Genomic DNA, 26,048 nt, shown 5'->3' on the forward strand with positions numbered 1-26,048 from the left:
GGTTGCGCGTCCGACTTTGGCTCAGGTCATGAGCTCACTGTTCGTGAGTTCGAGCCCTGCGTCAGGCTCTGCGCTGACAGCTCATCGGAGAAGGCTGCTTCCTCACTTCCGAGCAGGGATGGGAGTTCTGGCTTCCCACCAGACAGACCTCCACTGATACCTCCCTGCCTGGGAAGGCAAAGGTAGCTCATTACTGCTCCCCATGTTGTCTCTATTGACCTGTTACTGCTAGGGATGGTGACAGTCCTCCTAGGCCTCCTAGGAGGCCTCCTAGGCCTCCTAGGTCCCCACCCAGTGTGGAGAGGGTGGGGTACCTTGATACCACTGGGTGGGGATGGAAGTTCCAGCTCCCCACCTGTTCTCTATAACCACCTGGTGGAGGGGGAATGGGCCCCTGGTTACACCCAGGCACAGCTCCCCACTTGGTCTCTGCTCATGCAGAGGGGATGGGGCTGCAGTTTTTTTCCATGGTGTTTGGCCAGAGCAGGGCATTTATTGTTTTAAAGGTTTTGATTTGCCAGACCGTACCTTTCCTAGTCCTTCCAATAGGGAGGAGAGGCTTTTCTTGGGGCTGTTTTTGTCCACAGTCATTGGTATTTCTGGGTTGCTGATTTCTCCAGCTCCAAATCTGAGATATTTTGGGCAAAAAGAAAACCCAGAGAACTCACTGCTGTGTTGTTCCTTGAGCCCTGAGATCCCTAGTCAGTCCGCCTTCTTCTCTCCCTTTTTAGAGTCTTTGTAGGTTTGTTTTATATATAATGTCCAGGACATTAGCTGTTCTTTCCAAGAGGAACAGGGAGAAGTATATCTACTCCATCTTGCCCAGGAATCAGAAGTCAAGATTTACCTGTTTTCTTTCTTTCTTCTCTTTCTTTCTTTCTTTTCTTTCTTTCTTTCTTTCTTTCTCTTTCTTTTCTTTTCTTTCTCTCTCTCTCTTCTTTCTTTTCTTTCTTTCCTTTCTTTCTTTCTTTCTTTCTTTCTTTCTTTCGAGAGAGCAAGCACGAGCACGGGAGGGGCAGGGAGAGAGAGAGGGGGTGGGAATATCGAGCAGACTCCACGCTCAGCATAGAGCCTGATCCAGGGCTTGATCTCACGACCGTGCGATCATGACCCGAGCCAAAATCAAGAGTCGAACACTTAACTGACTGAGCCACCCAGGTGCCCCAACATTTACCTGTTCTTGAACTTCATATAAACAGAATCCACTCCCTAAATCTTTTAAGGTTGGCTTCTCTTGCTCAAGTGGTGTCTTGAGGTTATCCATGTGGTTGTGGATAGTCAGCTAGTTTTCATTGTTGTATAGGGTTTGGCTGTGTGAACAAGCCCCAGTGTGGAATTTGCTGCGTGGAATCCTGTATAGCCACGAAAAAGCAGACCTACCTCTCCTGTATGCAGTAAACCACACCGTTTGCTTACCAATCCTTCTGTAGATGGTATTCGCATTGCTTCCAGTTTGGAGCTCTTATGAACAAAGGTGCTTTGAAGACAATTTGCTGTGATGAACAGATATTCTTGGACATGTGTTTTAGCGACCACAGCACTCACTTCTGTTGGGAATAAATATTTCAAAAGCCTCTTAACCGGTCTGCTTCTTCAGCCCTTGCCTCCTTCTACTTACTTTTCCATATACAAGTCACAGCGATCTTTTGAAAACGTAAATTGGATCCCTTCTCCCCCTCGTTCGAAAATACCAATGGCTTCGGGGCGTCTGGCTGGCTCAGTTGGTGGAGCGTGTGACTCTTGACCTTGGGGTTGTGGGTTTGAGCCTCATGTTGGGTGTAGAGATTACGTAAAAATAAAATCTTAAAACCAATGGCTTCTCTTCATCTTTAGAATAAGATAGTAGAGGGGCGCCTGGGTGGCTCAGTCGGTTAAGCGGCCGACTTCAGCTCGGGTCACGGTCTCACGGTCCGTGAGTTCGAGCCCCGCGTCAGGCTCTGGGCTGACGGCTCAGAGCCTGGAGCCTGCTTCCGATTCTGTGTCTCCCTCTCTCTCTGCCCCTCCCCCGTTCAGGCTCTGTCTCTCTCTGTCCCCAAAATAAATAAACGTTAAAAAAAAATTTAAAAAAAAACCTTTTAAAAAGAATAAGATAGTAGAATCCTTCCCATGTCCTACAAGGCCCTGTAGGATCTAGCCCCTGCCTGCTTCTTCTTTGTTCCGACCTTATTTACTGCCTCTCTCTACCTGCCATTCCTCTGTCTACCCACCTGTTCATCCATCAAAACATCCATTCAGTTTGGGGGTGCCTTCAGCGTGCCTAGGTGACTCCCGCTTTTGCCCTTGCTCTTCCCTCTGCCCAAAAGCACTGTTCCTGCAAATCATCACCTCCCCTTCCCCCTTTATTTAAGTGTCTGTTCAAATGTCATCTCTTCAAAGAGGGATTCTAAAATGTCCCCCCATTCATCCTCTGTCTTTACCCCACATTATTTTTCTTCCCTTTTAAAAGAATTTTTTTTTTTTACCATTTATTTATTTTTGCGAGAGACAGAGTGTGAGCAGGGGAGGGGCAGAGAGAGAGGGAGACACAGAATCCGAAGCAGGCTCCAGGCTCTGAGCTGTCAGCACAGAGCCCGGCGCGGGGCTCGAACTCACGAACCGCGAGATTGTGACCTGAGCGGAAGTTGGATGCTCAACCGACTAAGCCACCAGGAGCCCCATTTATTTTTAATTTTTTAAATGTTTATTTATTTTGAAGGGAGAGAGAGACAGCGTGAGCAGGGGAGAATGCAGAGAGAGAGGGAGACACAGAATCGAAGCAGGCTCCAGGCTCTGAGCTGTCAGCACAGAGCCCGACGCGGGGCTCAAACCCTGAACCGTGAGATCACGACCTGAGCGAAGTTGACGCTTGACCGACTGGCCACCAGGCGCCCCCACATTATTTTTCTTGACAGCACTGATCACCACTTGAACTGCTATTGTTTCTTTGTTGCGTGTCTCCCGCTTTGGCGTGAAATGTCCAGGAGGTTAGGGATGTTGTCTGGTTATCTCCTGGGTCCCGCTCCCTAGAGCAGTGCTGGGCATAGTAGGTACTCGGGAACTATTTTGGGATTTGTTCAGACACGCCTCAGCTCAGATGGGAGGGCAAGTCCCTTAACTCGAACTTCCCCCACTCTAGTCTCCTGGGATCTCGTGACAATGCAGATTCTGATTCAGGAGGTCTGGGGTGGGACCTGAGATTCTGCATTTTCCTCCCAGCTCCCAGGTGATGCCCAAGCTGCTGGTCCTGGGATTCAGGTGTCGAATAGCCAGGGCTTCATAGCTCTGAGCCTCCGTTTCCACATCTGTAAAATGGCTCATTGTGAAAAACAAGTGAAGCACTGTGCATGGTGCCTGGACTTAGGAGGTGCTCGGTACATATCTCCTGCTTTTCCTCTCGATGCCTTTCTGCGTCTGAGACTTGAAGTTGCCTCCGTTTGCTCTTTCCCCCATCCCTACCAGTTTAGCCCCCTACACAGACCCTCGGTGGAATTTCTGAGCTGGCCAGCCCTGCCTGTCATGGGCAGGGGTTTGGGGAGGATTCTGGCATTTGGACAGTCGTGAGAACATTATGCAAATGAGATGCAAAACAGCAGCTAATGAACCCTGATTGCATTGGCCCTGGCACTGGGGAACTGTAGGATAACTGTGCTGGGCTGGGAAGGGGGGGTAGTGAATGTTTTCTGGGTTGGACGAGGATGTAGTGACAGAAGGGGTCAGCTTCTCCTGGGTCGCCCGAGGCCCTCTCCTCCTATATTGACTGGTCTGCCTGTGGGATTGGAACTTGGTTAAGGTCCAGGAATAGGGCTGAGGACAGGCATGGCGTGCCTGTGTGTTGTGTGGTGCGGGAGTGTCCCTGAGCCCGCCTGAGACCTGCAGGTGGGAGACTACAGGGCTGCACACTGGTGGCTTGGGGGCCCTCTCAGTAGCAGAAGAGACTGGATCAGACTGACAGTGGGAGTGGGTGCTCTGCAGGCTGGGCACAGAGGGGGTGACAGGGGTCAGCTCCTCCCACAGAGCCTGTATGAACATGGGAGGCAGAACTCGGGTCTGCCAGGCAGTAGGTGGGCTGGATCACGCTCAGGAGGGGTGGAGGTGGGGGGCAGCTATCTTTGGAAACCTGGGATGGAGCTGGCTCTTTAGGAGAAAGATGATCCGGGGCTGGGGGACTGGCAGGTGGGCAGGGGGCTCTGCTTACAATGCCTGGGAACTCAATCCCTCCTCGCCCTCAGCTGAGGTCTCCCCACTGTCTCCAGGGAGCCCCAGCTCTCAGGTGCCAGGCACCCACCCTCTGGCCCGGGCCTTGACTTGACCCTCTGCTGAGGACCTCCAGGCCTGTGGACAAGTGTCAGGCTTCTCGCTCAAGGATGGTCAGGCTGGAAGTCCCCTCTGAGGTGATTTGGGGGAGGGGGGGGGCTGTCTTCACTCGTGCTTCTTGACTGGCCCTTCAAATGCGTATAGTGACCCTGTCCTGCCTTTGATCTAAGGACGAGAAGCAAACTTGGTTATGAAACTTCCAGAAAATGGGTCGCTGTTGCCATGTGTCCTAATCAGATCTTAATGGAACCAATGCCGAGCGTTGGAAAAAGCTTGGCAAAGCAGTGGGTTCGAATCCCAGCCGGGGATTTACTGGCCCTGTCAACTTGCGCAGACTCAGCCTCTAAAGCCTCTGTTTCCTCGTCAGTTCCGCGCCCTCACCTGCAGGGCTGCTGTGACAGCCAGAGGCGCTGCAGGAGAGCAGGAGTTAGCACATCCACGAGCTCCGTACCCTCGAGGGCAGGGACTCTGTTTTGCCCACGGCTGTGTCCCGGCACCTAGAACGATCCCTGGTACACGGTGGGTGCCTAGTAAGTATCTGCTGAATGAAGGAGATTCCCTATTTCATCTGTTCCCAGGATGATTTCCCCCTTCGCAGTTGACAGCTCTGAAATCTGGATGTGCCATATAGCTCATAGCCTTGGTTTAACTGGCGTCAGTCTCATCACTGAAGGGATCTTGCGTGGGATGAAATGTGGAAGAGGCTATTACTATTATTGTTATTGTTAACAGTTTTTTGCTTGATTTTTGGTTGGCTTCTGGGTCTTTCTGACTGCATCTGCCTTCTCTGGGCTGCGTGGGGTCCCTGAGAAGCACCCTGGGGCACCGGGGCTGCACTGATCCTTGCCAGGGTCCTTCTGAGGTGGTGCTGGGCTGGAGACAGTGCATCCCGTGGGGGCACGCTGTGCGCCTGGGCCCAGTCCCCACTTGACGTCCTCACCTCGCCTCCACCAGATGCCATCCCTCCTGGGGGGCTGACAGGGTTCTCTGAGCCTGGAATCCCCTCTGAGGAGGAAGGGCCCATTTTACTGGATCTGTCATAATTCCCAAGTCCCAGGACCTGGCTGGGGGATGGGTGGGGATCTCTGTGAGCCTCCTAGGCAGAGGGGCCTCTAGGTGGGATTTAGTGTGGATCAGGCAGGGGACTTTATGAGGGAGGGGGTTGCCGGAGGGTGGGTCCTATGTCTACCCCCACCCCAGACCCTCCTGCAGCAGGGCTGAGACAAGGTGGGCAGATTAGTGTCTGATCTCTAGAGGGCAAGTGCAGAGCAGAAAGGTCCTCTCCTAGAAGTTGATTCTGGTTCAGTCTCCTGGTTGGGACATGCTTGTGTCACCGATCCCCTCCCATGGGGCTAGGGGCTCGTGTATGCATCTGTTGCTTTTGTGTAGAAAGGGCTTATGTGTTGCACGTTCTGGATCCATGCATACCTGTGTCCTAAAGATGTGTAAATGCTGGCATTACTCTTACCGTGTCTGTTCCCTCTGCACATACAGGTAGATGCACAGACTTGTGGAGATGCATGTAGGCAAATACATGTAATGGGAGTTTGTATTTATAAGTGTGTTGTTGGGGTGCTCATTTGCGTAGACACACATCGCAGCATGGAGGTCACATGCGTGTAGCGCGAGCCTCGCTGTTTGCTCTGAGGGGTGGGTGATAGCTGTGGCCCGTGGGGGTTGGAATCACAAGGCCTCACTGCCAATAACCAGCCCAGGAGCCTTAGATGCTCAGGCAGGTTGTTTTACTACCGTGGGCCTCAGTTTCCCATCTGTAAAATGGGTATGGATTCTCAGAGGATGAGACTGTAGACAAGCATCTCATCCTCGGCCTGACCCAGAAGAGGCTCAAAATAAAATTGCGAGGGCTGACTGGGTGAGAATAAATGATCAAGTAAACAAATGTTTACAGAGCAGCAGGCAGTGAAGTTTAAGGACCTGAGGCAAGGGCAAGGGCAGGTGCCGCTTGCAGTGTCTCGAAGGGATGTTGGGAGGGAGGGTCTTGGGGAGAAAGAGAGGAGAGGGGCTGGAGCAGGGTCCCCCACACAGTCAAGGGTGGCCTGGCGAGCCCCTGTGCTCACTGGCATCTCCAAGGTGAAGTGTGTGCGCCCCGCCCGGGTTGATGTCCTCTCGAAGAAGCAAGCGTGGAAGGCGGGCGTCCCCTGGTGTCTGGGAGGGAGGGAGGCTGTGCGGCATTGCCTGGTTGCCATAGAAACGAGCAGAAGGAGGTGGGTGGCTGGAGAAGGAGGCGGGTCGGGAGGAGGGAGGGGAGGAGGCAGCGAGGGGGGGCGGGGAGCTGGCTTCTGCAGTTCTGGCTCTGCTGCCTTCCTGAGCCAGCGGTGGAGGGAACCCGGGAGGACAGAGCCCCCAGCCCGGGCACCAGGCCCCCTCCCTGCCCGCCACCACGGAGAAGGAGGAGGACAGCCAGCCCCTCCGGCCCTGGCCTGGCCCAGCGGGGGCAGTGAGCTCCTACCTGCCCCTGGCTTGGTGCCCAGACAGGCCCAGGTAGGCATCCCCGATGGGGACAGCTGGAAGAGGCTGCATGGAGAGTGCCCCCCACCCCCACCCCCACCCCCAGCTGCCCCTGCCTTCCTACCAGCCGCACCTGGCGGGAGGCATACAGGCAGAGCCAGTGGACCTGGGTGGGAGCAGCCTGGATCCCGGGAGGCCCTCTTCAGAATCAGGATCCTCCTCCACAGGAGGACCGTCCCACTGCCGCCTTCCTCCTCTGCCCCTCTGTCCCTCTCTCCACCACCGCCACAGGTCCAGACTGTAGAAATGTTCCCCTCTCTGGGGGAAGTGGGCTGAGGGGGGCTGGAGCTTCCGGGGACCCACAGTGCTCCCCCTCCCCAGGCTGAGGCTAGAGAGGTAAGAATGCCCCTGCCCCCACTCAGGGCACTGCTAGGCCCTGGCCGTTTGGGAACAGCGTACCCACATCCCACCCTCCACACCAGCTGCCTCTGTGCCGGCCCCAGATGATCTCAGGCGTTGGGCTCAGAGCCCCCTGCTCAGACAAGAGGCATTTTCTCCTTCTCCCCAAGCTCGGGCCTTTTCCTTCCTTGTTCTCCCTGCAGACCTAGATCCCTAGATCTCCCAAGGGACCCTTGTGCCATCCTCAGCAAGCCCAGGGTTCCATGTTGGGGGATCGGGTGGGGGTGCCTATGGCTCTCCCTCCCCCCCACTCTGTCCCTCTGCTGCATTGCTCCTGGGGACAGACTCAGCTGCTGCTGGGGAGCTCGGGCACTGCGGAGGAACCTCTGCCCGGTGCTCAGGAGGGGGCGGGGCTGGGGCCCAGGGAGGACCTGGGCCGCACTCTAACATCTGGGCACTGAAAGGACAGGTTAGGGCCTGCGCCAGTGCAGGGGGTGAGTGGCACCCGGTCCAGGTTTGCCCTGGGATAGAGCTGAAGGGCCTTGGATGCCATGGGGAAGAGATCCTAGCCTGAGAAGGGCAGGAGACTGGTGTGTGTGACCCTGGGTCCGCCTCCTTCCCCAGCACACCCTGAGAGCTTGGCCGGGTCCTTTGCTGGGACCACAATATGGGGCTCCCCATTTCCCTGGGCCCTGGGGGTCAGAGTAGCTCATGCAGGGGCCGAGAAGGGATCCTTGGGCCTGTGACGGGGTGGGGAATACTCACCAAGAAGCTGACATGGCTCGTTCATTTCTGCAAACGTTAGTTGCACCTGCTGAATGCTAGGCACAGGGGGCTTCTGCTTTGGGGCGAAGGGCCTGGGAGTGAGAAGGCCAGACAAGGTGGGGAATGTACATCTCCCTGGAGCCAGCAGCCAAGTAACCCGGATATACTGTCTCAATCCGCTCCCAGCTCCTCTGAACCCCACCACCCCTTCTCTTCTCTCTCCTTTGCGGGGAGCTAGAGACCCTCCCTCCCCACCAGGGCCTGGGACAGGCATCTGTCCTGCCTTACCTTCTACAGCTGGGCCGGCCTCCATCCCAGCCAGAACAGGGGGACCGGTGAGGCCTGGAAGGAGCTGTCCCTTCCCCAGGCCGTCCACACCTGGCCCTGCCCTCTGGGAGGCCACGGATGCAGAAGGCTCAGGACAGGACCGACCCTCTCAGAGGAGCCGAGTGTGGGATGACCGGTCTCAAGGAGAGAGAGGTACCCAGAACAGCGAGGGCAGGGGCCTGCCCATCAGCAGCCCTAGCTCCTGCCTCCTCACCTGTGGGGTTTCCGTTTGGGCTCCCCAGGAAGCTGACCCTGAGATAAGGATACCATGAGAGAGGCTCGTTTGAGAGGTGGCTTTGGAAAGACTGCGAATGTGTAGGCGAGACAGGGAGCCAGTTCTCACTGTGGATAACTAGGGCTCAATCCCACTGGGGACCTCTGGAGCCACTGGAGGACCCCAGGCTTAGCCCAGGGGAGGGTGGAGGGCTGGTGCGTGTATACACCATCTCCCCTCCCCCACACACCCCACCATCGCTTGAGGGCTGCTCCTGCCCCCTCATACCCTGCCTAACTTTTCTCTTAACTGTTGTCACCACCTAGCGAGCAAGGAGACACCTCCCTGTGGAGCCTGCTGCGCGACACCAGCACTGGAACAGTCCTAGAGGCTCCCTGGAGATGAACAGGCCGAATGAGATGCTTCCTCCTCTTTGCCTGGAGCGGGGCAGGGGGTGTGGTGCAGGGTGGCGACTGCCTTTAGGGATGAGTTTCTGGAGGAGAGAGAGGGGGTCTGGGGCTGGCGGAAGAAGGAGAGGGTAGAGAGGGTAAAGGCCAAAGGTTGGAGTCGAGGGAGGAGGGGAGGAGAGGCCAGCCACGTGGCTTGTTGGCTTTAACCATTTTCTGGCTAGGACGAGCCTACCTGGTTCCCTCTGCCCTGGGTCTCTCTGGGGCCCTCCAGCCTCAATTGAGACCCAAGCTCTGTCTCCTCTGGTTTCCTGCTTTGTGTTTCCAGCCTCTTCTTTCCTCCCTACCACCTCACCATAGAGGAGATGGAACTTGGGGGGGGGGGGGGCTGGATTTTATCCCCAAAGAGAAAGCAAGAGGAAGCCAGGCCTGGGGTCTCCTTTTCACAGGTCACCTGGAGACCTGGGGGTCCCAGGTGAGTCACAGAAGGCTATTGGAAGGGTGTCTTAGCTCAGGTTGCCATAACAAAATACCATAGACTGGTTGGGGGGGGGGGGGGGTGGCGGGGCTTAAACAATGGGTATCTATTTCTCATAGTTCCAGAGGCCAGAAGTCCAAGGTCAGGGTACTGGCCTATTGGGTTCCTGGTGAGCCTTTCTTTGGTTTGCAGTTGGCTGCCTTCTCGCTGTGTCCCCCCATGGACTCTCCTCAGTGCGGGCATGTAGGGAGAAAGCGGATCTCTCTTTTCTTCTTATAAGGACACCAATCTTATTAGATCGGGATCCACCGTTATGACATTATTTAACCTTAATCACCTCCTCAAAACCCTATCTCTAAACACAGTCACGTTGGGGAGGAGGGTAAAATATTAACATTTGGGTTTGGTGGGGACACAAGTCAGTCTTCAGGAAAGGTCTACGGGGGGTGTTAGCCCACAGAGAGGAGAAGGGGGTGTGAAGTCATCCAGGGAGCTGAGGGTCTCCTGCTTTGGAAGAAGCATAGGCAGTAATACCTGTGACAATAATGCTTCTGGCACAATAACCCCATGGGGTAGCTGGTATCATCACCTTCATTTTGCCGATGGGGAAACTGAGGCACAGAGCGTGTAAGCAACTTACCGAGGTCACCAGCCAGCAAGTGGCAAAGCCGGGTTTTGAACTCGGTTGTTCTGTCTGGCCCCACAGGCAGCGCTCTCAAACCACCGTGCTAATACAGCAGGATTTCCTCTACGTGTCGGGAGAGAACCAGCAAGGTGCGCTTCCTGGCAGGGTGACCAAGAACTGCACCAGGGTGTGGGGGTGAGATAGGTGAGGGCTGGGGTATTCAGGGAAGGCTTCTTGGAGGGGGTGGGGCTGAGTTGGCCCTTGGGGGAAGCAGGGTTATTTTGGTTTGGGGAGTGATGAGCGATAGGACAGCTGCACCCCAGGGCAGGAGGGAAGGTGTGAGCCAAGCGGGTAGAAACTGGAGTGAGGAAGGGGGTATGCATCACAGGGAGGAGGAGGAGAAGGACAGCACATACAGCTGACCTGAGCCCTCCTGCTGCAGCTGAAGCCCCAGGAGAGGCTGGCAAGAGTCCCGGCGTGGCCCCAGGTCAGGCACGGTGAGCCCGTCTATCTCGGGCTAACGTGAGGAACGGGGCTTTGGCCCGGAATGTTCGCTCGTGGGGCCTGAGACCCACCCTGGGTGAGGAGGAGGAGGCGGCTCTGGCTTCCCATGGCCCCGCCCAGGTTTGAGCTGAGCCGCTCCCTCAGGAGAATGTCTTAGGCCGGAGCCCGGGTGACACCCATGGAGTGCTGCTCTGCCCCGGGACAGCTGGTGGTGGGGGCAGGGAGGGCAGGGGAAGGACTCATCCCGGGTCTGGATCTGAACTCTGTGTCCTCCCTGCGTGAGACCTTAGACAGGTCATTTCACCTCTCCGAGTCTCAGAGAAGGCAGGGGAGTCGCTGCCCATCTCCGTGGGCTGTGGTGAGGATGGGGGCTGGGGGGATACAGTGCACGAAGAGGCTGGCACATAGCAGGTACTCAATAATGGCGTCATTATTGATATACAGGGAGAGTGAAGAGGGATAATGGAACAGCCTCTTTAAAAAAAAAAAATTTTAATGCTTATTTATTTTTGAGAGACAGAGACAGAGTATGAGTGGGGGGAGGGGCAGAGAGCGAGAGAAAGACACAGAATCTGAAGAAGCTCCAGGCTCTGAGCTGTCAGCACAGAGCCTGATGCGGGGTTCGAACTCACAAGCCGTGAGATCATGACCTGAGCTGAAGTCGGACACTTAACTGACTGAGCGCCCCTGGAACAGCCTCTTCTGTCTGTGGACTGTGGCTCCCTGAGGAGGGAGTGCGCCACCCTGAGGGCAGAATCGTCATAGGGGATCAGGGAGGAAGAGACTCTGGAACTGGACCCTGAGGGTTGGCCTAGAGGACAGGAAGGGGATACCAGGAGAAGCACAGGGTCTGGGAACAGAGGACAGGTGGGATCTGGGAGCCCTCCTGTTGTGAGAGTCTGGCTTTTGGTTGTGTCACCATCATTATCAACATATATTGAGCACCTACTGTATGCAGGGGACTATGTTTGGCTCTGAGGTACAGAATTCAGTGTTTCTGCCATTTAATGAATGAATAGAATGTGCTTTCATTCATTCGACAGAAACACTGTGCACTTAACTATGTGTCAGGCACTGCTCTGGATGCTGGAAATACAGCAGAGAACCAGACAGACAAAAACCACTGATCTTAGCAAGCCGACATTACAGTGAGAGAAGAAGACACAAATATGATGAATGCTGTAATGTTGGGAGCCTGGCATATGGTAACATGTGCTGTGGAGAAAGAACAATAAAGAGAGGAAAGAGAGGAGAATGCTGGAGGGTGGGAAAGAGTGTCAAGTTAGATAAGGGAAGGTCATGACATTTGAGCAGACCTGGAAATCTGTGGTGGGGGGGGTGGCATTCCTAGCAAGTGCAAAGGCCCTGGGGTTAGAACAGCAAGGAGGTTGATGGAGCAGGAGGAGTTGCAGGGCCTCCTGGGAAGGAATTAGACTTTTACTTGGAGGAAGTGGGGAGTCACAAGAGGATTCTGAGAAGGGCAGTAGTGGGATCTGACCTAGGTATTAGCAGCATCCCCCTGGCTGCTATAGCAGGGAACAGACTGGAGTGGAGCGGAGGTGAGGGACACAAAGTCAGAGGCAGGAAGGCCAGTGAAGAGGCCACTGGGGACAGTGATGAGGGTGGGACCAGGGTGGTTGAGAGCAGAGGATCTGCTGATGGGTTGGCTGGTGGTTGGAAGTGAAAAGGGCTAGGGTGACTTCAAGGCCTGTGACTGTTAGTAACTCGCAATGTATGTAGGAATCCACATGCCGCCTTTGGCCACAGCAGGCCTGCCCTCTCTGGGCTTATGCTCTTAATTCCTCTGTCCCTTATTCAAGCCAGGGGCAGACAGAACATGACCGAGGCCCCCACCTCCAGGGTCTTTTAAAGGCAGCTGGGGCCTGAGGAGGGACCCCTTTCACCCTAGGGCTCCTCTCTCCCTAGAGGAAAGGTCAAGGCCAACATGAAAACTTCACACTTCCATAACGGTCTATATGTTTCAATAAGAGCTTACTACCCTTTTATCACTTGAGTGTCACATGAGACTCGCCCAGACCTCGTGACAGGACTCGACTGAGATCCCCCTGGTAAGTGGTAGGGCTGGAGCAGAGGCCGTGCCCCCTGTTCAGCATGCTGAGGGCTATACCATCTTTGTGGGCGAGAAAGACCCCCCTTCCCTGGCTCTACAACAGCAGCCTCCCTCCCTCTCCGTGGGACTACCCCCTCTCCAGCAATGGTGACAAATCAGTAATGAGAGTGACAAGTCTCATCTCTCAGCCGTCCCAGCCTCTGGGCTCTCTGAAACGTGGGGGCCATAGTAGCACCTGCCGTCTAGGGTTGCTGGCAGGATTTGATGAGTTAAGACACATGAATGGTCCTTGGCACCAAGTATGTGCTCCATAAATGCCAGTTATTATTATCAATGATAAAGGGCTTGCAGGACCACGATAGCTTTACAGCCACCGGGGAGAAAAGTCAGACGGGCATCGTGCCCATTTGGTGGGTACTTCTAAGAGCGTATCGCGCTTGCCCACGGGCACAACAGATGCCGGCCACACCGGCTTCCTGACTCTAGGAGATGCACCGTTTTCAGTGATGGCAGCTACTGATATCATCCTCATTTCCCAGAAGGCCCAACAAAGTCACGTGAATTGCCTAGGGTCACACAGCAGTTTGGTGACAGAGCAGGGACCCCAAGGCTAGAGCTATTTCTGTTATATGTGCCACCTCAGCTGGGACCCCGGAGACCGTGACTTGCCTGCACTGAGGGAGGGACCCCAGCAAGTCCTCCCACTCCCCCCAGGGTCTGGACAAAGTGGAGATTGGTCTCCACCATTGTGTATTCCCGTCTAGCCTGACCACCAGGTCTTAGCTGTACTGTCCCCTTGCTCTGTATTTCCAGCGCCCTCTGGGTCCTGGCTCTCAGATCCCTCAGCTCTCCTCCTCGACAGGGGCCGGAAGGTTTAAAAAAAAAAAAAAAAAAGTGCAATTTATGCACACAAGGCAAAATTTAAAAGGCATAAAGGACCGACTTAAAAATCTCCTTCCCATCATGTCCCCCAGCCACCCAGTTCCCGAAGGCAGCCACCACTACCAGCTTTCCAGAAGTGTTCCTTGCATATGCATTTCCTCCTATACAAATGGAAGCATCTGCAGGCTCACTGTTCTGCACCCTTCTTGGTTTGTTGCAGTGCCACAGCTTGGGGAGTGTTCCCTGGCACGCCTGCAGCATCATTTACTTACGCAGTCCCCTGGACGAGCATCTGGGATGTGTCCAGCCTTTAGCTTTTACAAGTAGGGCTGCAGCACATGAAATTAGGCGTCATCGGTTTGCCCGCTGGCTGGAAGGTGACTTCCTGGGAGCAGCATTGCGGGGTGAGGGAGGTGTGCCTCTGGAGTGGGGAGGGGAGACGCCGTCACACCCCCATCCCCTAGTCAAGGCTAATCAAGTCACTTCCCCACTTCCTGGGGTGGACTCTCATGCAGACACGCCTGCACCCTCACCCCCTGCTCCCACCGCCGCCTGCTGATGGCCGTGCTTTATCTGGATCCCGAAGAGCATAGTTCTGTATGACTTTACGGGTTCTAGGTGGGGCTCTGGCCCCAGGGATACTTACCTAACCTGGCTGAGAGTCCTTCATTAAATATGCCTTTTGCTTTCCCATGTCTACATGCAGTGCTCTTCGTGAGGGGAGTACTGCCTTGTAAGTGAACCGTGCCCAATTCAGAAGGAAAAAAAAATTCAGACACATTTCTTTGTCCCTTGATGAATTCTAAGCAACTTTCCTCCTACCCGCCCCGCCATGCACGAGTTTGTGGGGAAGTCTGAGGTTTTGCTAAGGGGAAAGGAACAAAATCTTCCTTAGTGCGTAGGGGGAGCAAGGAGGAGGCAGCACTGGGGAACAGGGCCCTGGACAGATAGGGAGACTGAGGCCAGAGAGGGGAGGGATATCCTTGACCAAGGATCCTCGCATGTTGGTGCCATCTGCCCGGGCCTGAAGGTCAGCTGCTATAAGGGCTGGGCATCCCTGAGCCCCCAGGATGGACTGAATTTTCCAGAGGCCAGCCCTCCCCAGGATCCTCATTGGGCAGGGTCCCTGAGACTGCAGTGCAGACAGGGAAGCATCCCCCGGGCGTCCCCTGTCTGAGGCTGCAGGCCTCACTGCCCCTTGAAGACCAGGTGCCTGGCCCTCTGGGCTCTGTCTCCTGACTACTGAGCTATTCTTGCGTGGGGTGGCAGTGAAGCCTGGATGGGGGATGGGAATCGGGCAGCGTCCCCAGCCCTGGGGCAGCACACGGCCTAGATTGGACAGCCGTGATGCCTGCCGACAGATCCAGGCCACACGTAGCCGCTCCGATACTCACACAGATCACAGTGGTCTGACCTGTAGGGCGGGAAGCCACATGTCTGGGACTCGTAAGGAGACATGTAAGTGGCTAATGGAGGCTTTTGAAGCTGGGCATCAGGGCAGCCAAAAGAGCGATTTGCAGGGGCCCAGCCTGGACCAGAGATGGGACAAAGCTGTGTTGCCAGCTTCCAGGGCACTTAGGCCCGGGCTCTGGGTAAGGGATTTGGGGAGGTTCTAGGGGCTGAGATCAGGGACTCTGCTGGGTGGGAGAGCTTGGGGGTTGCTATGTGGCCTGGTGCAAGGGTTTGGGTGGATCAGGGTGGGGTCAATGCCAACGTGGGCAGATTGAGAAGCCAGCTGGGGTTCATTGAGCCTCAAGTGGGCCCTACAGGGTGCCAGGCCCTGGGGAGGGGGTGCAGACATGCCTAAAGACTAGCCTCATTGCTGGCTTTGAGGAGCCATGTGTGTCTATGAGGCAAACTGCAGGTTTATATAAAGGAAATATGTAATCGGGGGGCTCTAACTTTTAGCACCGACTCCAGGAGCACGAAACAGTTGTGCGTGCCTTGGTCCTGGTGGTGGGGCAGGCTTTTGAGAAGAGGTGCCACACTGGAGCTGGAGGATGGATTTGGGGGAGAGGGAGGGCGAGGATATGGAGTGGAGGGCTTGTGGAGGAGAGGTTGGGGGGGTGCGCACGAGGGGTGCCACAAGGTGACTCTTGGGGTTACCCTAGGGACGGTGAGCCAGTCCCCGGACAGGAAGTCCCCATCCCAGTGCAAGGCTCAAGCCTGTGGAGCCCTCATCCTCACAGCAAGTTGGGGGCCCAGGCCTAGAACGGGGCCCGTGGGGCGCTTCGCCCTTCTGCAGGGATCTCTCTCCTGCTCCCAGCGCATGAACAGCCCAGCCTGCTGACCACCGCTGCACTCCCACCTGTCCCCCCCCCCCTCGGCTGCACCATGTCCGGCTCCTACGACGAGGCCTCGCTAGCTCCGGAGGAGACCACTGACAGCTTCTGGGAGGTGAGGCTTTGATGCTCCCCAGGTCCTGGGGACCAGACAGCCTGGCCTTGTGGCGGCCCAGGCTCCCACCCACCCACAACCTCAGGGCTTGCTCCCCAGCCCCTCGGGTCCCTCCAAAGCCCTTGGTGTTCAGTGGGCCGGCTGTAGCCATGAAGTGGGGTAAGGCTACTGCCCACCAAGCCCAGAGCCCCTCTGCCCCAACCTGCACCGGAGAGATCCTATAGTGTTTCATGATGTGGAACAGGCCCCCTCCTGACCGTCTGCTCTGGGGGCCTCGCTCAGAGGCCTGACGCTTCACGAAGGCAGGTACAGAGCTCTACAGCTTACACAGGCTTTTACAGCAGCCCCTGCCCTTACCCTGTGGCATGCGTTCCCGAAGCCCCCCCCCCCCAGCAACAAAGACGTGGAGGCAAGACTAGAGCCAGCGTTTCAGGAGCCTCCCAAACTATTTGAGACCAAGAAATAAAATGTTCGATTGGCTTCCAAAACCCAAAGTGAGAACTGCCAAACCTAAATTAATAAGTGTTTAATGAGATGTCTACAAAACATAATATTATGTCAAGAAGCTGCAGCTCAACTCAACACTTACATGACTCTATAAATATGATACATTGAGCTCACAAGAACAAGATGAATAATTCATTCTAGTTTGGGTCCAAATGATCAAAATCCCGCACTTTGTGGCAGCGAGGAAATTATGTTTAGAGTGGGGTGAGGGAGTGTCGGGTATGATGCAGGGTGCTGGGGCCCCCGAAAATGAGAGGGTGGGGAGCCCCCAGTGCGCTCCCGCGGGGCGGCCAGGCGGCGAAGGTGGGAAGGTGGCCGTGGCGGGCGCCCCTGCAGGACGCGGTGTCCTGGGCGGGCGGGGCGGGGAGGCGGGGAGCCCGCGGGAGTCGTGCTCGCTCCTTGGCCGCCAGGTGGGGAACTACAAGCGGACGGTGAAGCGCATCGATGACGGACAGCTTGTGCAACGACCTGATGAACTGCGTGCAGGAGCGCGCCAAGATCGAGAAGGCGTACGCGCAGCAGCTCACCGACTGGGCCAAGCGCTGGCGCCAGCTCATCGAGAAAGGTGCCCCATGCCCACCCCGTGCGCCTCGCCCAGGCCCTAACGGGCTCCCCACAGGCCCGGGTTCTGGGAGCGCCCAGCCACCTGGATGCACTTGCACCCCGGGCCACGGGCCCTTTGGAGGCACCGTCCCCACACTGCACTCTGACCCTCCCAAACCAAGCCAGGTCTTCCCTGTCCCTGTTCAACACGACTTTGTACAATTTTAGGTTGGATTAAACAGAACAAAACAAAACAACCTTTTTATTTCAAAATAATTTTAACTTAGGGAAAAGTTGCAAGAATAGTAGAGAGAACTCTAGTCTTCAACCAGATTCGCCAGTTAAAATTTTACTACATTTGTTTTCCCAGTTCCTCTTTCCGTTGTGCATATGTGTTCTGAATCATGTAAGTGGGACGCATGCCACTTTAAATCCTTCACGTATCTCCCAAGAGTAAGAACATTTGCTTACATAACCATAGTTCAACTATCAAATTCGGGACATTTAATATCACCCATATGCAAATTTGTTTGTGCTGGTCTGGGAGCCAATCCAGAATCACATTACCGCATTTAGTTGTCCTGGCTCTCAATTCCTTCAATCTAGAACAATTTCAGCTTGGGGTTTACATGTATTTGTTAACATTTTTTTTCTCTTCCACGAGTCTCTAAACCCCATGAGGGCAGGGGCTGAGCCCACACTGCCCAGCACAGTGCCTGGCACAGAGTTGATCCCCAATACACGGAGGAACAAATGACTGGCATGACTGGTCCCGGTGGCCTCTTGGCATCTGTCACCAGCTGGTTCTTCAGTTGTAACAGTCAACATTCCTGAAGCACCTACTGTGTGCCTGGTGCTGTGCTGGGCTTGTGAGAACTCACGGGGTGCAGGCTGCCCCATGGGACTCACGAGCTGACAGGAGAAGATAGGGAGTAGGCACAGAGGTAGATGCTATAAGAAGAATTCTGTGAGGGCTGCAGGCCGAAGTCTGTGAGAATAGAGCAGTCAGAGAAGTCTTCCCAGAGGAGGTAGTTGGGCCCTGAAGGACAGGAAAAACTATAAAGAGGGCAGAGGAGGGCATTTCTGCGCCCATGGCGTGTATGGGGAAAGCGTCAGAGAAAAGAGGCATGAAGGAGGCCTCTGGGCAGGGGGCAATGAGGGCCTCGTGACCCCATGACCATTTCCTCAGGCCCACAGTATGGCAGCCTGGAGCGGGCCTGGGGTGCCATCATGACGGAGGCGGACAAGGTGAGCGAACTGCACCAGGAAGTGAAGAACAACCTGCTGAACGAGGACCTGGAGAAGGTCAAGAACTGGCAGAAGGATGCCTATCACAAGCAGATCATGGGCGGCTTCAAGGAGACCAAGGAGGCTGAGGACGGCTTCCGCAAAGCCCAGAAGCCCTGGGCCAAGAAGATGAAGGAGGTGCCCAGTGGGTGGCTGCTGCAGAAGGGTCAAGGGTGGGCAGCTGAGCTCAGAGGGACGATCTGATCAGAGGGAGAGACTCTACAGATGGGGTGGGCAGTGCACCGCCCGCTGGGAGCCCCACAGCCTCGTAGGAAGAAATATCCACAGGTGGGGCGGGCACCTCAGTGCCCAAAGGGAGGGCGTCCGTAGGGGCAGCAGGCGGTGCCAGGTGGGGGTAATCCACGCATGGGTGGGCACTGCTCCCTATACCTGGAGCTAGGGCCTGCACCCCTCCTGCCTCTTAGGAACGTGTGTCCACTGCTCCCGGCAGGTGGGAGGGCTTGCTGAGCGACCACATTGGTTCCTGCTTACAAGCAGGAGCTGTACCTCCCCTCCCCCCGTCCCCACAGCTGGAGGCAGCAAGAAGGCTTACCATCTGGCCTGCAAAGAGGAGAAGCTGGCCATGACCCGGGAGATGAATAGCAAGACGGAGCAGTCGGTCACGCCGCAGCAGAAGAAGAGCTGCAGGACAAAGTGGACAAGTGCAAGCAGGATGTACAGAAGGTGCCGACGGGCTGGGGTCCGAGGGGTGGAGTCGGGGGTGGCCGGGAGCTGCAGGCCTGGCTCTCACCCTTCCTTTGCCCTGGGGCCTGTAGATGCAGGAGAAGTATGAGAAGGTGCTGGACGACGTGGGCAAGACCACACCCCAGTACATGGAGAGCATGGAGCAGGTGTTTGAACAGTGCCAGCAGTTTGAGGAAAAGCGGCTGGTCTTCCTCAAGGAGGTGCTGCTGGACATAAAACGTCACCTCAACCTTGCCGAGATAGCAGGTAGCTGGGCGTGGCAGCGTGGTGGGCACAGGCACCCATAGCAGAGGGGAGAAATGTGTGCCGGGCATCCTGGGCCCCATGTTATTGGAACAGGAAGGGTGGGCAGAGCCGCAGGGGCCAAGAAGGAAGAGGCGCCAAATACAGCGGCCGCCTAGGTGCAAGCCAACACAGATTAGGCACTAGAGAAATGCGCTGGATGGATGGATTTGTGGCTAAGGTGACGATAGGGGAGGGTGCCTGCTGGAGCTGACCACAAGGAGATTGCTCCCAGCTGATTCCTAGCTGGGGGCATGCCAGCACCCTGGTCCCCTGAATGGGCTCATCCTCTGGCCAGGATGAGAAGGGGCCATGGTGCACCTTGGCCCCCAACTCCTGATCTCCCCTGTGCACAGCTATGTCCACGTGTACCGGGAGCTGGAGCAGGCTATTCGGGGGGCTGACGCCCAGGATGACCTCAGATGGTTCCGCAACACCAGCGGCCCCGGCATGCCCATGAACTGGCCCCAGTTTGAGGTGAGGAGGTGTGGGGATGGGAAGGGAAGACAGAGAAGGCTGGAAGGGACCTCAGGGGCAGCCCCCTGCCTCACTGCTCCCCTGGTGCCCACCAGGAGTGGAACCCAGACCTCCCTCACACCGCCACCAAGAAAGAAAAGCAGCCCAAGAAGGCAGAGGGGGTGACGCTGACCAATGCCACTGGAGTGGTGGAGTCCACATCCCAGGCTGGGGACCGTGGCAGGTGAGTGCCTCCTGGGGAGCTTCCTGGGGGCCAGAGGGACCCACAAACTGGGGGCACATGAGTTTTACCTCAGAAGACCAGGAATGATCTAATCACGGCAACCCCGTGGTCCTCTCAAAGGTAGTGGTGGGTCATCCTTTGAGAGCCACCTACTGTGTGCCAGCACTGTTGTAAGCATGTGCCATATATTAACCCACTGAAGCTCCCAAAACTCTGAGAAGTGTTTAGAGTCCCATTTTGCCGATGGAAGAGTCGCATTTTGCCCAGAGAGATTAAGTGACTGTGCCCAAGGTCACATAGCTAGTTAGTAAGCCTCAGAGCCAGGATATGATGTCAAAGAGGTCAAGCTCATTAACCACTAGTGCCCCTCTAAGATGATGGGTTCAGATGTTCTCATGGGGTCCCTTTCAGCACCCCCTCACTCAAGGTCTGAGTAATAATGCTAATAGTCCTGCCTCACATTTGTCCAAGAGCTGTCAGTGAGGGTCGCTGGCCCGGGAGCCCCTCTTACCAGGCCATCCTTGTTCCAGTCTTTGTGAAATTTGGGGCCAGGGCTTCTGATTGGAGGATGGGGGACAGTTCATGCTGGGTCCCCTCGCTGTGTTTCAGCGTTAGCAGCTACGACAGGGGCCAGCCTTATGCAATCCCGATATGGTCGGACGACGAGAGGCGGGAACCCATTTGGGGGCAATGAGGCCAATGGGGGCTCCAACCCCTTCGGAGGACGACGCCAAGGGAGTGCGTGTGCGGGCACTCTATGACTACGATGGCCAGGAGCAGGACGAGCTCAGCTTCAAGGCTGGTATGGTGGGCTGGGCTGGGCTGGGGGGGGGTGGGGCGTGAAGGCAGGAGACGCCCGGATTTGCTGGGAACGCGGCTGGGGGCGGGGCCTTGTGCGTGGGCGGGGCCAAGCTGGAGGGTGGTCCTGGCCCCTGAGCTAAGACACGAATTAGGGTGCAAGGGCAGGGCCTTGAGAGCGGCAACCGGGTGCCAGGGGGTTGGAGTAGGGACTTGAGAATAGGGTGGGGGGGGGGCCTGAGGGCTGGGGCTGCCTGGAGAAGGGACAGGATTAGAAAAAGGGAGCCAGAGGCGGGGCCTGGGCTTGGGAGGCAGGACCTAGACCCAGATTAGCCTGTTTGGCTGGGGGGGCAGCACCAGGTTAGGTGTTTGGTTGTGGGGGTGTGGCTGGGGTGATCTTCAGAGCGAGCTTGGGGCAGTCATGGGAGGGCATTGGGGTGGGCCTAGAATAATAGTATTGGAGGGCTTACCTAAACTCTCTCTAAGCGTCCCCATCCGCCCCCCCCACCCCGTCAATGAGCTCCTCTGTGTCCCCTTCCTAGGCGATGAGCTCACCAAGCTGGGCGAGGAGGACGAGCAGGGATGGTGCGCGGGCGGCTGGACAGTGGGCAGCTGGGCCTCTATCCCGCCAACTACGTGGAGGCCATCTAGCTGCCCTGCTCCCCTTCACACCACCCCTCACTCCTCACCCGCCACCTCCCCTCCCCTTCTCTCTCTTGTCCCTCTTCCCTCGCCATAGAGTTCCAGACATATTTTTCCGATCAAGCTTTTATTTTTTTAAAAGTCAAAACAGAACAAAACAAAAAATACAGAGACAGAAGCATTTGCAGGGCTGCCTGGAGGCCAGGGCGGGTGGTGGGACTTGGGGTGATGGCCCAGGGTAGGCGAGGGTCCTAGTACTTAGCCCAACAGAGACGTTCCAACATTGCTCTTCAGATCCCACCAAAGAGTCTCCTGAGCCCTGAGGGATGTCTCCCGGACCCTTCTCTCCTGCCTCACTCCCCCAGACTACACCCCTCACCCCCCACCCCAGGCTGCCAGCACCTGTCCCCCTCCTCTTCTCTGGGCTAGGTTTTCTGACCTCTTCCTTCTGCCTCATGATGCTCCCCTCTCCACCACCCTACTCTCAAAGGCCTCCCTCCAGACCCCAGGGAAGGGGGGCCTCCCAGTCTTTAGTCTTCCACTTTGCCCGGGGGAGTGACCTTCTTCTCCTGGCCTCGCCCCTGATGACTGGTGGGCTGGAGGAGGAACCTTCATTCTCTTCTCCCTAGATGCTTCCCAGGATCCCTGGACTCCCCCAGACATGACCAGGGGTGAGCTGGAGTTGATGACAGTGTCACTGGGATGAGGCTCAGCTGAGGGACCAAGACCCTGCTGGGGTCCTTCTTTCCAGCTGTTGGCCTTTTGGTCGCAGGCTCTTCCTCAGGGCCATACATCTGGTCACCTGCGGAGACCCTGCCTCCATCTCATGAGTTCCTCAGGCAGAGGGAGGGGCCTCAAAGCCCGGGCAAAGCCGGCAACTGTAGCAGCCTCCCTCCCATTCCTAGGGGCGGGGGGGGGGTGGGGGCACTTGCCCACCCGCCTTCTCCCTCCATGCCATCTGAAGCCCTAGTTGCACTAGGCTCGGCCAGCCTGCGGAGGAGACTAAGCCTTGTGGCCTCCATCCTGCCCTTCCCCTCTCTCGCCTGGTCTGGGACGACACTGGGGGAGGGGGGGCGGTGTCTGAGGGAGCTTCCAGCCTGGCACCCATCAGGGACACTGCAGCCAATGGGAAGACAGGGGTTTGGCAGGAGGGAGGGCCCGGGCCCTCAGGGGCAGGACAGTCACCCTTTCTTCCTTGTCCCCTCCTCCTCAATCAGCCCTGCCCTTGGAGCCGCCCTTGCCCTTGGAGCAGCATCCCCCTGCTGGCAGCCCCTCCTTATGTCTAAGCCTGGGTAACAGTTAAAGGACATTTGGGGTGGGGGGAGGCAAAGGCTTGCCCAGAGCTGGAGTGTTTCCTGTGTTTGGTGAAGGAAGCTGTGTTGGTTACTAAATACTAGTACCAGGTACCAGCCTCTCCCATATGTGGGGGCCCCTGGGAGGCTCGGGGGAAACAGACCAGGGCAGGACAAAACCTCGAGGTGGGAGGACATGGCTGGAAGAAGGATCTCTTGGGAGCCTCAAGGGTGAGGCCTTGGGACTTCCGGTAGCGCCGGCAGAGCCCTGCTTCTGGGCATCAGCGCTGCAGACACCCACCCCTTCCACAGCACCCTGCCCCCTGCCCCCTGCCGTCCTCCTTCCCAGCCTCCAGGTAAAGACAGTGGGTACCCAGCCCCCTGGCACCCCTCAGTCTCTTTTGCTCCCTGCTTCTTCCCCCGACAGTCTACTATTAGGTCATGGACCCCATCCTCCAGGCCCTGACCCTTGTTCACAGTGCAGAGATCCTGGGAGACTCTGGCAGGGGCCTGAACTGGGCCAGGGGAGTTGGAGGGGGGGGGGGATGATGGACCCCCAGGTGACAGGCAGACTCACCACCCCCAGCACCCCATTTTCCTGTCACTGTCTGCTCTCTGGTCATCCACTGCAGCCCTGAGATGTTCCCTAGGCCCCTCGGAGCCTGAAGAAGATTTTGGAAGCCCCCGCCCTCACAGTTCCAGAACAAAACCCTCTTGGGTCTCTCCTCCAGATGGGGGAGTTGGGGTGAGGCCTCTGCCCCTCACCACCCTTGGAAGGGCAGGGAAACTGGCACATCTGCGCCTTGGGGCCTGGGCTCCCCCTCTCTGTGCCAGTGGCTTTCTAGCACCTGGGGAGGGTCTGTGGTCCTGGCTGGACCCCAGACCTTCCCCTTCAGCACTCAGCTGCCCACCCCCCGGGCAGGGACTTGAAATCCCATCCTTTCTGAGCAACCACCTCCACGGCCCAGTTTGGGACCAAGTCTCCCTCGGTCCCCAGGCTCCTCAGGACCCCGGAGACGGAGGGTCTCCTACCTGGCGGTCCCCCCCTCCTCCCCCGAGCTCTAGGGGCTGGCCCCCCCGCCTGTCAGTGCTGGTTGTCAGGGCACTCACACCGAGCGTGGGGGCCGCGCCCCCGCCGCGCCCACCACCTCCTGTAGCCCCCTACCCACACCCTCAATGCTGCACGGGCCGCCCTGTGGGGCTCGGCGACTAATGTGTTTTGTCCCCAGTTAACCACCGTTCTGCAGCCCGGCTCTGCAAGGGACCAGGGCTGCCCTGCCGCCCGCCATCTGCTGCCCTAGGCTTCCTGACTCCATTAGTCCGACACTTGTGAAACTCCGAGAAGTGCTGTGGTCTCAGCAATGCACCTGTTTTGTACATGATTGTGTAATTTAAAGGTATATAAATACAAATATATATATATCAGTTGTGATTGTACGACTGTGGATAAAATCCGGAACTGTGTCAACCTGGCTGGATGTGGTCCTCTTGAGTCTTGTGTGTCTCTCGAGCTGAGAGTTCTCTGTGGCAGGGGTGTCTGTCAGGGGGAATGGTGCCCAGCATGCTGCGTGCTGTCCTGGCTGACCACCAGTGGGCTGGCGGCTGGTCTCTTAACCTTCCGGGGCCCCGGGTCCTGCCGCACAGGGAGGGTGACAGATGGTGTGACCCTACTGTTCTGGGTGCCTGGTGATGAGCACTGACCAAGAGCATGGGATACTTGGGGTCCCAAACTCAAGTTCAAGGTTTTGACCTCTAAATAGGTTTGGATTTTTTTTTTATGTTTTTATTTTGAGAGAGCACGCATGAATAGGGGAGGGAGGACAGACGGGGAGAGAATTCCAAGCAGACTCTGTGCTATCAGAGTCATGGGGTCCAGTGCCACGAACCATGAGATTGTGACCTGAGCGGAAATCAAGAGCCGGATGCTTAACTGACTGAGCCACCCAGGTGCCCCCAGGTTTTAAATTTTTATTTTTTTGAGAGACAGAGACAGAGCATGAGCAGGGGAGGGGCAGAGAGAGAGGGAGACACAGACTCTGAAGCAGGCTCCAGGCTCCGAGCTGTCAGTATGGAGCCCGACGCGGGGCTCGAACTCACGAACTGTGAGATCATGACCTGAGCCGAAGTCAGGACACTCAACCAGCTGAGCCACCCAGGAGCCCCATTTTTTAAAATCAAAATTGTAAAAGTGACTGCCGAGGCCTGTAGTTCCTGGTTGTTCACAGTCCCAGGCTCTCTGTGGTGTGATACCAGGTCATGCCATGTTTTTCTGTGTCCTGCCTGTCCTCTGACAGCATTTCTGTGTGGGACCCCTGGGAGGGCTCCTCCTGGAGGATCGCTCGAGGGAGTGGGCAGGACGAGGCTCTGGACCCTTGGCTGTGCCCTGCTGGGCCCACACCCTGCCCAAGCCTGCTCCAGCCTCCCCACCCCCAGCTAGGTCCCCTCTGGGCCAGGGCTGGAGTTCTGCAGCCAGTTCGCCACGTCCTCACCCGCACCCCGGCCTTGGCTTCACCCAGTCAGGTCGGATGTCCCTCTGAGGCCCCTCTGGGCCCGGCAGCCTGGCAGGGCCCTGACACAAACCCATTATTCAAGGCAAATATACTGCAGCCCCCCCGCCTCCCCTGCCCCTGCTGCTGTCCCCTTGGCCTCTGGACAGGGAGGAAAAGGTCGAGATGGCGGGTGATCTGTTCTCCACCTTGTGTCCTTTCTCCCCCAGATCCACCTCCAGTGACAAGCCCCTGGTTTTAGCAAACAGAAGAGCCTTCTAGTAAGACGAGGTTGCCTTTTGTGCAGGTTCTTCCATGCAGCTGTGGGGAGCACTGCAGGCAGAGTCCTGGGAGCAGGGTCAGGGAATAGCAGGCTGGAGGGAGTTCTGCCGGACAGGTGTGCGGAGGAGGAAGAAGAGGACTCTGAAGTTTGCTGTCAGCACACAAAGTGTCACCGGATGGGTGTGTGTCTGCCAAGGGGATGTGTGCACTGTGGCAGACCCACACAGCGGGGACCTGCCTCAGCCCCCCGCAGCTCTCCTTTCTGGAGTAGCTCCTGTGCCCCACTCCTGACCCCTAATTCCCCTTCCTTTCCTCCCTCCCAGCCCCAGCCCAGACCCCAAGCCGCTCCAGGTTCGGGTCGAGCTGGGAACCTGCAAGCAGGTGGCTCCAGGGACTCGGCTGGGGGCAGGTCAAGAAGGCTGGAGAAAAAACCAGTTCAGCAGAGCTGAGCTGACTTCTGGCCAGGGTCCCAGGCGGCCCCCTCCCTGGGAGGAGGCAGACGGCCGAGGCACAGGCCTGGGGCAGGGCCCCCTCCTCCTGCCAGTCCAGTCCCAACTGACAGATGCCAAGGCGGTGTTTGCTCACTGGCAGAAGTAAACTTTCTTCTGGAGACAATAAAATTGCTGAGGGCAGAAGGCAGCAGAATAGGGCAGCATTTAACCCCCAGTGGCCTGGGCAGCACTGACAGGCTCC

The 26,048-nt window shown here is 56.8% G+C and overlaps 1 protein-coding gene across 1 annotated transcript; it reads left to right on the forward strand.

The window, feature by feature from the left end:
• The first annotated feature begins 6,581 nt into the window (after nucleotides 1–6,581).
• Nucleotides 6,582–24,055, forward strand: PACSIN1 (protein kinase C and casein kinase substrate in neurons 1). The gene is given in 15 exon segments (XM_030315296.1): nucleotides 6,582–6,795; nucleotides 15,701–15,831; nucleotides 16,749–16,792; nucleotides 16,794–16,903; nucleotides 18,071–18,313; nucleotides 18,705–18,806; nucleotides 18,809–18,852; nucleotides 18,945–19,129; nucleotides 19,512–19,632; nucleotides 19,728–19,855; nucleotides 20,465–20,522; nucleotides 20,524–20,574; nucleotides 20,576–20,657; nucleotides 21,196–21,240; nucleotides 21,243–24,055. Coding segments are annotated over 14 exon segments (1,338 nt in total). The 5' UTR covers nucleotides 6,582–6,795; nucleotides 15,701–15,768; the 3' UTR covers nucleotides 21,305–24,055.
• The last annotated feature ends 1,993 nt before the right edge of the window (nucleotides 24,056–26,048 follow it).

Source organism: Lynx canadensis, chromosome B2 (assembly GCF_007474595.2).
Source record: "Lynx canadensis isolate LIC74 chromosome B2, mLynCan4.pri.v2, whole genome shotgun sequence".
NCBI lineage: Eukaryota > Metazoa > Chordata > Mammalia > Carnivora > Felidae > Lynx > Lynx canadensis.